This window comes from Pistacia vera, unplaced genomic scaffold (assembly GCF_008641045.1).
Source record: "Pistacia vera cultivar Batoury unplaced genomic scaffold, PisVer_v2 Contig896, whole genome shotgun sequence".
Lineage (NCBI taxonomy): Eukaryota > Viridiplantae > Streptophyta > Magnoliopsida > Sapindales > Anacardiaceae > Pistacia > Pistacia vera.
In genome coordinates, this window is record NW_022196774.1 from 616,259 (window position 1) to 630,077 (window position 13,819).

General features: G+C 31.9%; 1 protein-coding gene across 3 annotated transcripts; it reads left to right on the top strand.

Moving 5' to 3' along the window:
- Positions 1-1,174: 1,174 nt before the first annotated feature.
- LOC116119577 (ATG8-interacting protein 1-like) lies at positions 1,175-7,522 on the top strand. Of its 3 annotated transcripts, none has more exons than XM_031405510.1 (3): positions 1,175-1,384; positions 5,223-6,097; positions 6,997-7,522. In XM_031405510.1, the coding sequence occupies exons 2-3, from the start codon at positions 5,243-5,245 to the stop codon at positions 7,102-7,104; spliced, it is 963 nt and encodes a 320-aa protein (XP_031261370.1). In that variant the 5' UTR covers positions 1,175-1,384; positions 5,223-5,242; the 3' UTR covers positions 7,105-7,522. The 3 variants fall into 3 exon arrangements, with proteins under 3 accessions (XP_031261370.1, XP_031261372.1, XP_031261371.1); XM_031405512.1 differs by having other exon boundaries at positions 1,176-1,384; positions 7,000-7,522; XM_031405511.1 differs by lacking the exon at positions 1,175-1,384 and adding an exon at positions 3,948-4,103.
- Positions 7,523-13,819: the final 6,297 nt, after the last annotated feature.

Here is a 13,819-nt window from a genome sequence, read left to right on the forward strand (position 1 = left end):
CATATAAAACAAATTTAATTTTAGTGATGACAAAGGAAAATAAATATTAATACGGAGTTTTAATTGTATTTGTTATATCTCTTTTTGTTTATTATTGGATTGATTTTGTTGTTTATAATTATTGTCTTTCTTTAGGATGCTATCATCAAATGTTTTTTTTTTTTTTTTTTTTTTTTGGCTATAGGTGGTGGTCAATTTTAATTGCAGCAAATAGATTTGTGTCACAAGACCTTTATCTTCATGGCTTCTTCAATGCTTCAATTAAATTGTTTTCAGATTATACTGTTAGAGTTATTGTTGCTTTCTATGTGAGTTCTCTTCTCAACATTCTTAATTTTTTTTAATTTCTAAAATAATAATAATAAAAATAATTCATTTTCTCTTCTCAACAATCAAAATCAGTTTTTTTCTTTGACTCTGCAAGTCTCTTGCTTAAAAGTTCACATTTTTCAACAAGATTTCTCATTCTCTGATTGATTTATAGACTTATCAATAATACCCAGTAGGCTATCTTGCAAAAAAATTTGCTTTTCTTGACAAAGTTTTAAACTTTGGTTGCAGATTTCAAATGGTGATATATTTGAGAAGAACCATGATGATATAGACTTTGAGTTTAATTTGTGGATATTTTATTTATTAATTTTTTAATTATCAATTCAATATAAAATGAACTTAAATATAGAAAATATATATTTAAAACATCAAAAAAACCAATAATAATGTAAAAAAAAAATATATATATATAATAAACATACCCGCGCACGTAACTTGATAATGAATATAAGTTACAGAAATTATGAAAGGTCAGTATAAATTTTAAGTTTAAATAATAGATAATTATACAAGTATAATTATTAATTTTATTTTAACACAATTTTGTATGTATAAAAAAATTATATTTACTTTAAATTTTATATAATTTAATAATTATTAGGTCTTAATCTAATTAATTTATTTTGGTAGAATAAATTTTTTTATAACCTATTTAAAAAATGTACAGTGCATAAATAAAACACAACAATAACCGTCAAGAAAATCACTTTTTGTGTACACGAAGTATACATTTAAACATTATGGACGCGGGTTAATCGTGTTTTCTATTCCAGATGGCAGACATCTAATGGCTGATTAGTGTAGTAATCATGTCCTATTTGCACAGAGAATACGGGGAAAGCAATTTCTATATAGATTCTCTCTCGCATAAACAGATCAATTTAAGAATTCTTTGAGCATACTCTACCCCTTTCTCTTGTCACAATCAATCATTTCTATCTATCTTTTATCAAACGACGACCTCGATTTGGTTCGATGAATTAACAATTTTCCTAAATCAGAGCTTCGCGGCTGGTATTTCAGTTTTTCTGTATCTCTATATCAATCGAGGGTAAGTTGTTGTTACTTAGGGTTTCTTTTTTGTTGTTAGCCATTAATGGATATCGGAGAAATTATCATCACCAAGATCATGTTGATCAGATCCGACTTTATATATCCTTTGACATAGGTTTTTTCATTCTTTCGGTTAAGTTTACAGGTTTTTTTTTTTTTTTTTTTTTTTATCCAATTTATGAAATTTAACCTTAATTTTAACACAAACATTTAAGTACTTATCCCTTCGGAAAACATCTTTGTCAAAACCAAGAACATCAATCGATTAATCCGGTCCGATGCTATCAATTAAAGTCTACTACCTGTATGTAAACAACCGTATATGAAATCTAACTTTTTTTCTTTTTCGATAGTGATTAGTTTATTTTTTCCGATGGATTCATTACAAAATAATCGTATGTTTTGTTAAGAAGTTAATTGATAGCATGAGACTAGATTAAGCGATTGGGTATTGATAAATATTTTCAGATGGGATTAAACTTCCTTGATTGTCATATTATAAGGGATAGAAATGTTTCAGTTTAAGGGAAGAAGTAATTTGGAATTTAGTTTTGTGTGTGTCTGCGCATGCAAGGATTCGTGACTGAGAGACGAGAAAGGGCATAGGAAATAAGACAATTTTACTTAATTCTCTGTTTATTTCTATTTGCTCAATAAGAATTTAATTGATGAGAGGCTTGAATATTTAGAAACTAGATAGATAGGGCTTTAATTTGATATATTATACGCTTAATTTGGATAATTATCGCCTTGTTGTCGAACAGTTCCTTTTATCATCACACGTATTTCGGTTTCCATTGAACAGTCAATAGTAACTTGACTATAACTTTCTCAATAAAATTTCAATTGATGAGAGGTTTAAATCTTTGGAAACTAGACAGATAGAGCTTTAATTTGATATATTATATGCTTAATTTTGATAAATGTAGCCCCACTACCAAACCATCCATTATATCATCACACACATTTCGATTTCCACTGAACAGTCAGTAGTAAATTGACCATAACTTCCTCAATAAAAATCCAATTGATGAGAGGTTTTAGAAACTAGACAGACATGACTTTAATTTGATATATTATACTCTTAATTCGGATAACTGTAGCCCCACCATCGAGTCATTCCTTTTATTATCACACACATTTCAGTTTCCCCTATTTCTCAATTTCCACTGAACAGTCAGTAGTAAATTAGTCATAACTTGCTCATAAAAATCTAATTGATAAGCGGTTTGAATCTTTGAAAACTAGAAAGATAAGGCTTGAATTTGATATATTATATGATGAATTAAGATAACTATAGACCTGCTGCCGAACCATTCATTTTATCATTATACATATAAAACAAATTTAATTTTAGTGATGACAAAGGAAAATAAATATTAATACGGAGTTTTAATTGTATTTGTTATATCTCTTTTTGTTTATTATTGGATTGATTTTGTTGTTTATAATTATTGTCTTTCTTTAGGATGCTATCATCAAATGTTTTTTTTTTTTTTTTTTTTTTTTGGCTATAGGTGGTGGTCAATTTTAATTGCAGCAAATAGATTTGTGTCACAAGACCTTTATCTTCATGGCTTCTTCAATGCTTCAATTAAATTGTTTTCAGATTATACTGTTAGAGTTATTGTTGCTTTCTATGTGAGTTCTCTTCTCAACATTCTTAATTTTTTTTAATTTCTAAAATAATAATAATAAAAATAATTCATTTTCTCTTCTCAACAATCAAAATCAGTTTTTTTCTTTGACTCTGCAAGTCTCTTGCTTAAAAGTTCACATTTTTCAACAAGATTTCTCATTCTCTGATTGATTTATAGACTTATCAATAATACCCAGTAGGCTATCTTGCAAAAAAATTTGCTTTTCTTGACAAAGTTTTAAACTTTGGTTGCAGATTTCAAATGGTGATATATTTGAGAAGAACCATGATGATATAGACTTTGAGTTTAATTTGTGGATATTTTATTTATTAATTTTTTAATTATCAATTCAATATAAAATGAACTTAAATATAGAAAATATATATTTAAAACATCAAAAAAACCAATAATAATGTAAAAAAAAAATATATATATATAATAAACATACCCGCGCACGTAACTTGATAATGAATATAAGTTACAGAAATTATGAAAGGTCAGTATAAATTTTAAGTTTAAATAATAGATAATTATACAAGTATAATTATTAATTTTATTTTAACACAATTTTGTATGTATAAAAAAATTATATTTACTTTAAATTTTATATAATTTAATAATTATTAGGTCTTAATCTAATTAATTTATTTTGGTAGAATAAATTTTTTTATAACCTATTTAAAAAATGTACAGTGCATAAATAAAACACAACAATAACCGTCAAGAAAATCACTTTTTGTGTACACGAAGTATACATTTAAACATTATGGACGCGGGTTAATCGTGTTTTCTATTCCAGATGGCAGACATCTAATGGCTGATTAGTGTAGTAATCATGTCCTATTTGCACAGAGAATACGGGGAAAGCAATTTCTATATAGATTCTCTCTCGCATAAACAGATCGATTTAAGAATTCTTTGAGAATACTCTACCCCTTTCTCTTGTCACAATCAATCATTTCTATCTATCTTTTATCAAACGACGACCTCGATTTGGTTCGATGAATCAACAATTCTCCTAAATCAGAGCTTCGCGGCTGGTATTTCAGTTTTTCAGTATCTCTATATCAATCGAGGGTAAGTTGTTGTTACTTAGGGTTTCTTTTTTGTTGTTAGCCATTAATGGATATCGGAGAAATTATCATCACCAAGATCATGTTGATCAGATCCGACTTTATATATCCTTTGACATAGGTTTTTTCATTCTTTCGGTTAAGTTTACAGGTTTTTTTTTTTTTTTTTTTTTTTATCCAATTTATGAAATTTAACCTTAATTTTAACACAAACATTTAAGTACTTATCCCTTCGGAAAACATCTTTGTCAAAACCAAGAACATCAATCGATTAATCCGGTCCGATGCTATCAATTAAAGTCTACTACCTGTATGTAAACAACCGTATATGAAATCTAACTTTTTTTCTTTTTCGATAGTGATTAGTTTATTTTTTCCGATGGATTCATTACAAAATAATCGTATGTTTTGTTAAGAAGTTAATTGATAGCATGAGACTAGATTAAGCGATTGGGTATTGATAAATATTTTCAGATGGGATTAAACTTCCTTGATTGTCATATTATAAGGGATAGAAATGTTTCAGTTTAAGGGAAGAAGTAATTTGGAATTTAGTTTTGTGTGTGTCTGCGCATGCAAGGATTCGTGACTGAGAGACGAGAAAGGGCATAGGAAATAAGACAATTTTACTTAATTCTCTGTTTATTTCTGGATGTTAAGCAGATAAATTTCGACATGTTATTTTTATTTCCTTTTATCAAATTTTGTAGCAATGATGGACAATTGCCAAGTTTTTATGTGATTTCAAGGAATAAGTATTGTTTATTTCATATACAAGATATATTTTTTTCAGATTTTGTCAAATAGATCTGGTAATGGTTTATGTGATAGTTATGGATCATCCTAGTTGCCCTAAGAAATCTAATAATTTTTTATTTGATCCTTATATATCACCCCCGTACCCGTAGTAGTATAAATTTTGAGATGTAGTGAAGGACTATATTTTCTGCATTTTAGCAAGATCTTTGTTGACCCAATATTGAGCGAAAGAGCAAGGTAGTATAGTGGAATCATGATTAAGTTTTGTCTCTTCATACGGTGTTTGAAAGCATCCAAAAATTTTCTCACCCTAAATGTTTATTATTTACTCATTTTTTGTTATTTTGATGCATAAAAATGATAGAATACTATAAATTTTGGAGGATGGCTGATAATGAGGAGGGTCCAGAGAATACTTCTCGTGGGAATGAATGGGAAGTTGTATCACTTACAGCATCTGCATATGCTGCTGCACCTGGTCCCGAAAATGTTGAACTAAAGAATGATGACAAGGGTGATGCCAATGAGGAGATTGAAGCAGAAGTTTCTCATGCATTGTTCATGTCTGGGCACTTTGTCTTTCCACCCAGTGAACATGAAAATCTGCCTCTGGAACCTGGATCTGCTAAGAGTGAGATTTGTAATGAGCCTGTTGGCAAGGATGTGGTTACTGAGGTTGGAGCTGAAGAAGGGGGTAGATCCAGTGGAAAAGATGATGACGAAAATTGGACTCTTAAAAGGTTAAGTGTACATAATGAGTTTCCAGGAATACAGTTTTTGGATGAGAAGGGTAACAGGCTATCCATTCCTGGCACAGAGTTTGAAGAAGGGACAACTCTACCCGGATTAAATTTGAGTGATAAAGAAGGGAGTATTTGTAGTGCAGCTACATTTGGTTCATTTCATAGTGAAGCAGTGTTCGGTGGATCAACTACGTATGATGAGAACGTAGAAACTGAACAAACTGAACATTCCGAGCCAGGCATTGATCTTCCTGCAGATGCATCAAAAGCCCTGAAACCCACAAAAGATGGTAAATGTGCTGCATCTGACCTTCCTTGTGAAGCATGGTGGAAGAGAAGGGCAAGTTCCTTGTATGCTCATGCAAAAGAAGCAAATGCTCTCTGGTCCATTTTCATTGCAGCAGCTGTCATGGGTCTTGTACTTATTGGGCAGCGTTGGCAGCAAGAAAGGTGGCAAGCTTTGCAGCTGAAGTGGCAGCTTAGCATCAGTGATGAGGTATGTGGATTGCTGCTCTCCCCTTAAAAAATAATTGCTTTGAGTAAACAGTCTAATGTATAGTATTTTGGTTGTACAAATAAGTTTTTTTGGTGTTTTTCTTTTCTCCTTTTTCTCTATTTGCATTGCAATGCCGTGGGAGGAGTGGATATATCTCTATATTATTAGTTAATATGTTAATACAACCAGCATGCTTGCGTGGTACACATTTAATTGTGAATTCGGGAGTTTAGAATTTCCAGATATTATTTTCTTTTCTATTTGACTGGAAAAATAAAAGCGTGCTTCAGCATGTGCTGAGTGATGATTACACAGTGGTCCACTGGTAGAAATTTGTTTTTGATTATTTACTAGCATCCTTCTACATGTTTTTTTATTAATTGAGTTTCTGTGTCACTGAGCTTCACCCAAGTATATCCATGATTTAGCGCTGATCCTCAAAGTTCCAGCTTAACTTGGTTTCTTCACTAAGAATATTAGAATCTTGCTCTTTTGTTTTGATGTTTACTTTGATGTTTTAAACCCCACCTGATAATGCTTCTTAACTTCAAAAGCTCATTGCTAATTTCTGATGATAATCATGCACACTCATGTTTTCTACCTTCTGGTTAGGGGTTTTTTAGTTAATTTTGTGAGAAGTACTCCTAGTTCTGGAGCATATGTAGCCAGCTAAATTCTGATATATATCAAACATCAGGATTGATTAAAGCTTCTAAGCAAACATATCATTACTGTCCATGTGGTCAGCAGCTCATTTATGTATCTGAGCTATTATAATTGAAAGTCTGGTACTCATATCCTTTAGAATGTTTGCGATGCCAATAAGGTGGATAACCAGTATTGCATCTTCCATCACCTTTTTATTATCTAATTGACTTTATTTTTAATCACCATATCAGCAGAAGGCTAGCAGGATGCTTGGTCCCATATCTCGCCTTAAAGATGCCATTGTGGGTGGTCACCGCCGTGGTTCTTTTATCAGGAGCAGCTCTTCAAATGTTAACTGAGATGATGACGAAAAATGGAAATGAGAGATGGGTTGTGTCAGGTTGTTAATACGGTAGTTTGCTGTGTGGTTCACTCATTCTCATGAAAAAGTTACATTTAGCTACATGTCAAAAGTTTGATAATGTTATGCTGTTATCGCTGTTGTGTTCTATTATTATTATGGTTAACTTATGCTATGTAGGTCACGAAACCTAAGAAGCAAATGAACCAACTATTGCTGCATTGTGTATTGTTGGGTTCAGTAGCCTGTAACAATTTTAAAACTGGTTCTGGCATACAGCAATGTATGCTGTTTCCTCAGGATTTGATTTGCATACCTAATATTGTGGTGCTTGTCGAGTGCGCTGGCGTCAATGTTAATATTCCTGAAAATTGTACGGTCGAGAGCATGTATGTATGGTAACGGGCAGAAAACAATGACGAAATCATGTCTGACACTAAATTTTTTTTTTCTCTATTACCTCTAGGGGTTGGCTTGGTGGCAAAAGAGGTAGGCCCACTTCCTTGATTTTTTGAGTTCAAATTTTAGAGTCATCTACCTCAATGTATAATTGTGATTTATCTGGTTTATTGGGTTTGTAGGATATTCAATAAACTTTGAGGATTTGTTGAGGTTGCACATAAGTTGATTTGAACATCTTAGTTATAATAAAATAAAAAAAAGTAGTCACTAAATTTTTCTTCTGTACTCAAAACTCACCAGCATCCAATTGACGTGCAAATAAACAAGAAAAACGGTCATTCCTTCAAATATTACAAAACCCAATTTGCCATCCCAATTGCTCCCTATTTACCTTACAAAATGCCTCACTATTTTGGTTTATGTTAATGCGTGCATCTTTCTTACCGTTTCAGAAAGAGTACTTTAAGAGAAGAATTCAATGATAAAGTGTAGATTTATCAAATTGCTTTGCCCAATGGAGGCGACTTCCTATCCTATGCTTGTCCCTGATGGCAGCTAAGGGCATCTTCAACCTAACGCTGTTCTGGTGTGTGTGGAAAATATGTTCAAACCCAACACTAAAAACTACACTAAATTGGTATAAGTGAATAATATTACGTCAAATTTAATGTAATACTGTTCATTTACACCAATTTGATGTGGTATTATTCATCTATTATAAAATATATTTTATTTTCTTATTTTTGTTATTTGTATTTATGTTAATTTGATTATTATTTATATTAATATTTATAATAATAAAGTCATAATAATTATATAATTAAAAAAATGATGAAAAATTAAAAACAAAACTTTATTCAATGCAAATATTAAACTACAATAACTCAAAATAAAAATTAACACTAATTTAAGAACACTAAAATTAAAAGAAAATAAAACATAAATTAAAATAATAATTTAGTATTCCGGTAGATTAATTTCGGATCCTCTAAGATCATCAAAATATTGAAAAAAACTACAGCTATTTTGAGATCTTTGACCTTGTTGTTGAACCTTTTTTTGCATAATTCTTGATTGCTCATTTTGAAAAAACTCACGTAGGTTTGGATCGGTTATGAAATTCAAATCCTTGAATAAAATTTTGTTATCTTCTCGATATTCTGCCAAAGCCAATTTTGTCTTTTTTTTTTTTTGTGGTATTTTATATTAGATGTAATGTTTTTTTTATATTAAATGTAATGTTTATTTGATTAAATAAATTCTTAATTTTATTAAATTAGTATAATTTTCAGAGTAATTATTATTTAACAAAAATATCATTCATAATATTTAATTAATATATACAAAAATAATTAGTAAAATAGATTAATTATTGGTTATTAATAGAAAGAAAAAGAAAAAGAATATTCTTTTTAGTGTAATATTTGATAGGGTTGGAGATGCAATAGTGAAATACACTAAAAATCACACCAATTTGGTGTTTGTGATGGAGATGGTCTAAGCCCACTTGTGTGTGTTGAACGAGTTATTTAACTGAATTCCGTGGCATGGTCGTAGCTGAATGAAATGTGAAATATTTGTACTTTTTGCCTTTTGGGGCGGTCTGTGTTAGTTTTTAACTTTTAAGGGTTTTATTGGTTTTTGAGATAATTATGAGGGTTTTTTTAGCTATGGAGTCTTTTGGATTTAGATCATATGATTTGATGTGGCTATGGATAGTTAAATAAACCCCATCAGTTTTGGGAGAATTACTCTAATTATATGTTTCTACTTTCAACTTTCTAGGGTGGATTTTGTTATTTTTAAAACTATGGGGATTATATTTAGCTAAAATTATTCAGAGGGTGTGCTGGGCTTTGTGCCTAACATGGATAGCCATTTCTGCAGCCGTTTGGATAGATCGTATGTTTATGTTACCATGAAGAACAAACTACTTTTTTTGTTAGTTTTTTTTTTTCCGTTTGATTGTAGACCTGGCAACTACAGATAACTGTTTCCAGTCTGAAAATAAGCCTTATCTGACTGAAGAGATAATTCTTGAGTCTTCTCAAACTTTTAGATGAGTTTTCTGAAGATACTAATCTCTCTAGCATTTGATTTTTATTGTAACTTGACAAATTAAGCTGAATCTGGTTTTGTATTTGAGCATATGTCAATCTGAAATGTTTGATAATCAACTTTGCCAGTGTTATTTAGTATTAAGACTAAAAAATAAGAGAAAGAACCTTGCCATAATGTTATATCAAATCTATTAGTCATCATTTCATAATCTAAACTGTTGATCTTTTCAGTTTCTTCTTAATAATTTTTAATGTACTTGGATATAATGTTTACCACCTTTGTGATAATATAATGTTTAAGGGTATGCTAACAGTTCATTAAACTTTTTTACATTAAGAAATTCATCCTCAAATTTAGCTGACTTTCATGGTTCTGATTACTAACACAAACTATATTATGCAAATACAAAACAACCCTTAAACACTTCTTCTTCATTTAGAATGGTCTATTGTCCTCTCACAAACCAATAGAAAACACAAAATCATTTTTCTAAACATTGCATAAACATTACGCTCTTCCTATAATACATTTCTAAATTGTACTCACTTCAGCCTAAAACACTTCTTCTCCTCAAGATATATCTCCTAGTCTCTTCACGACGACCGCCATTTCATCAACTAAAACACCCCGCTTAGATGCTTCACACCAGAAATCGTATAAACAAAAGCTTCAGTGAAATTGAGATCAAATCCTTAGAAATCAACTCTTGGAACAGTAATTAGTAATTAGTTCTAGTGTTGCATTTTTCGTTTGATTGATGGACATTCTTGATAAACCTCTTTGACGCATCAATTTCAACAACCCATTAGCTTCCTTCATCTTCCCCACCTCGCGAAGCCCACTTATCATTGTAGCGAACGCCACCACATCAGGCTGCAAACCTCTTTGATTCATCAATTCAAACAACCTATTTGCTTCCTTCATCTTCCCCACCTTGCAAAGCCCACTTATCATTGTAGTGAACGTCACCACATTAGGCTGCAAACCTCTTTGACTCATCAATTCCATCAACCCATTAGCTTCCTCCATCTTCCCCTCCTTGCAAANGCTAGCTGCTCTGAGGTAGTCTTTTACTAGAAGAAAATGGGCTGACTTCGATGGTCTGTCTACTATCACCCATATTGCATTATACCCCTTCTAAGCTCTTGGAAGGCCTGTAATAAAATCCATTGATATACTTTCCCATTTCCATTCAGGAATGTTGAGTGGCTGAAGCAAACCTGATGGTCTTTGGTGTTCTGCTTTCACCTATTGACAAACTAAGCACTTAGCCACATAATCTTCAATATCTTTCTTCATACCTAGCCACTAATAACTTTTCTTTAAATCTTGATACATCTTGGTTTCTCCAGGAAGAGCAGTGTATGGTGTTTCATGAGCCTCCGTAAAAATCTTCTTCTTCAACTCAACATCTTGGGAAATACATATACGATTCCGGAAACGGAGAACACCATCTAACAGGTGAAATTCTAATATCTTGCCCTCAAGCACTTGCTGACTTATTTTCTAACACCACTCATCAACAACTTGTTTTTCTTTAATCTTTTCTAGCAAAGTCGGCTGAATTTCTAACCTAGCAAGCCTTCTTGATATCACCTCTATCTGTTCCTTTACCAGCTCTAACCATCTCATTTGCCTCATATCCAGCTCTCTTTGGGTGAAGAAATACTTCAAGCTCTTATGATCCGTATAAATGTTGCTCTTTGCTCTATACAAATAATGCCTCCATATTTTTAGTGTAAAAAGTATAGCAGTCAACTCTTGATCATGCGTAGGGTATCTCGTCTCATACTCTTTCAACTGTCGAGAAGCATAAGCTATTACCCTACCCAACTGCATCATATTGCACCAAGTCCCTGAAATGAGGATAGGAGTTATGGTCAATCTTCTCTTTAACTCTTGAAAATTTTCTTCACAGGCATCTGACCATATGAAAGGAGTCCCTTGTTTGGTAAGAGCTGTAAGCGGCTTAGCTAACTAAGCAAACCCTACTACAAACCATCTAGAGCAACCTACTAGCCCCAAGATGTCTTTGGCTTTTGCCATTCTAGAATTGCTCTCACCTTATTCAACTCTCTGTAACCTATACACATCCGTAAGGATCCATCTTTCTTTTTTACAAATAAAATTGGAGCACTATTGTAAATATTTAAAGTGTTTAATTGCACTATTGATGTTAACTATCTTGATGATGTCTATCATGCAAGAGTTTGTGGTTGAGTTGTGTATGTAAAAAATATGCATTTATAACACATAATACATATAANTGTGATTAATCTTTTATATGATCAAACTGTTCATCTTGGTAATCCTTCAAACAAAAACAAACCAAAAACAGAAAATAAATTTATAGCTCAAATATTGCAGGTACTAATTTTCCACACAATTGATTTCAGTTTACCTTCAGATTTTGAAAGAGCCTTGACTATTGAATCCATTGCTAGTCTCGTGTTTCTATCTTCCACCACAACAGACTGGTTCATGTAAAAGAGTTTCCAAATTGTACTCACTTCAGCCTAAAATGTTTCTTCTCCTCAAAATATATCTCTTAGTCTCTTCACGGCAACCGCTCTTTCATCAACTAAAACACCCTGCTCAGATGCTTCTTCCATACCAGACATGCCAATTTCAACCAAAAAATTGCAGCCTGGTTCAACTAAAAGATTTTCAAAATTGTACTCAGTACTCACTTCAACCTAAAATGCTTCTTCTCTTGAATATATATCTCCTAACCTCTGCCCTTTCATCAACTAAAACACCATGCTTAGATGCTTCACACCGAAATCATATAAGCAAAGCTTCAGTGAAATTGAGATCAAATCTTTAGAATCAACTCTTGGAAGATTCTAATGTTCCTTTCTTTTGATTGATGGATATTCTTGATAACCCTTGGTTAATGTTAAACTTATTAAAACCCATTTACCTTTGGTTGGATCAAGAAAATTTCAATGCCTTGAGACGTCATTATTAAATTATCCTACCATATTGCTTCAAATATCTTCATTGGCGTATAAATTTTATGGCATCAGAAATCTTAAACAGGCTTTGAATGCTTGGAACATAAATCAGCAATCGACTTTGAAAAATAGGAAAAGGATTAAAACGATAGTAGGTCTAAAATTATATAAAAAATTCTACCATATTCCAAGATACTGAAAGTCATACAAGAAAGAAGAATTCTCCTGATGTAAAACAAGACGCGATGAGATTCCTATACTACCTTATCATACAAAGCGAGGAACGAATCGCTGAAATACATTATATGTGCAAATTTACATTCTTGATAATGAAAAACTGAAATACAACTTCGTTTGGGAAAGGAAAATCATACCTACAGTAGTATACATTCACCACTAAAGAACTTAAGTAAAAAGAGTATGCCACGGATATATCTAACTTGTCTGGCCATGCACTGTGGAAGAAAAATGATATAATAGTATTTCAGCAAACAAAAAGTTGGACAACGTCCACAAAAGCAAAAATAACCATTGGATGTTGGACTTTGAGCTTCGTGCTTTGAGAGAACTTTGGTAAAACAGCATTTAAAAAAAGGAAAAAAAAAAAAAAGTCTATTTCCTCAATGGTTGTCTTGAAATTTTCCTTCACGGTTAGACACCAAATGGCAGATATTTGCAAAAAGTATCAAGTGCCATCTTTGCCTCATGGTATATACTCTCAGAATATCAAGAACTCATTGCAGAAAGAAGAGTTAAAACAATTAGAGTGAGAATTTAGGTGAGCAACAACAAATTAAAATAAGCAAAAAAAAAAAAAAAAAAAAAAAAAAAAACTTGAAAATAATATAAAGGGGTATATGTGAAGACATATGATGGAAGGATGCAACATATAAAGATACCAAATCAGCCTATGGGTCCTTATAAAGGTCAAGACTAGAAGATCAGATCATAGGCCACTATCCTCTTTGACTCATCAATTCCAACAACCCATTAGCTTCCTCTATCTTGCCCTCCTTGCAAAGCCCATTTATCATTGTAGTAAAAGACACCACATTAGGCTCCAAACCTCTTTGACTCATCAATTCAAACAACCCATTAGCTTCCTCCATCTACCCCTTCTTGCAAAGCCTACTTATCGTTGTAGTAAAAGTCACCACATTAGGCTGCCAACCTCTTTGGATCATCAATTTCAATTATGCATTAGCTTCCTCCATCTTCCCCTCGTTGCAAAGCCCATTTATCATTGCAGTAAATGTCACCACATTAGGTTGCAAGCCTCTTTGACTCATTAAT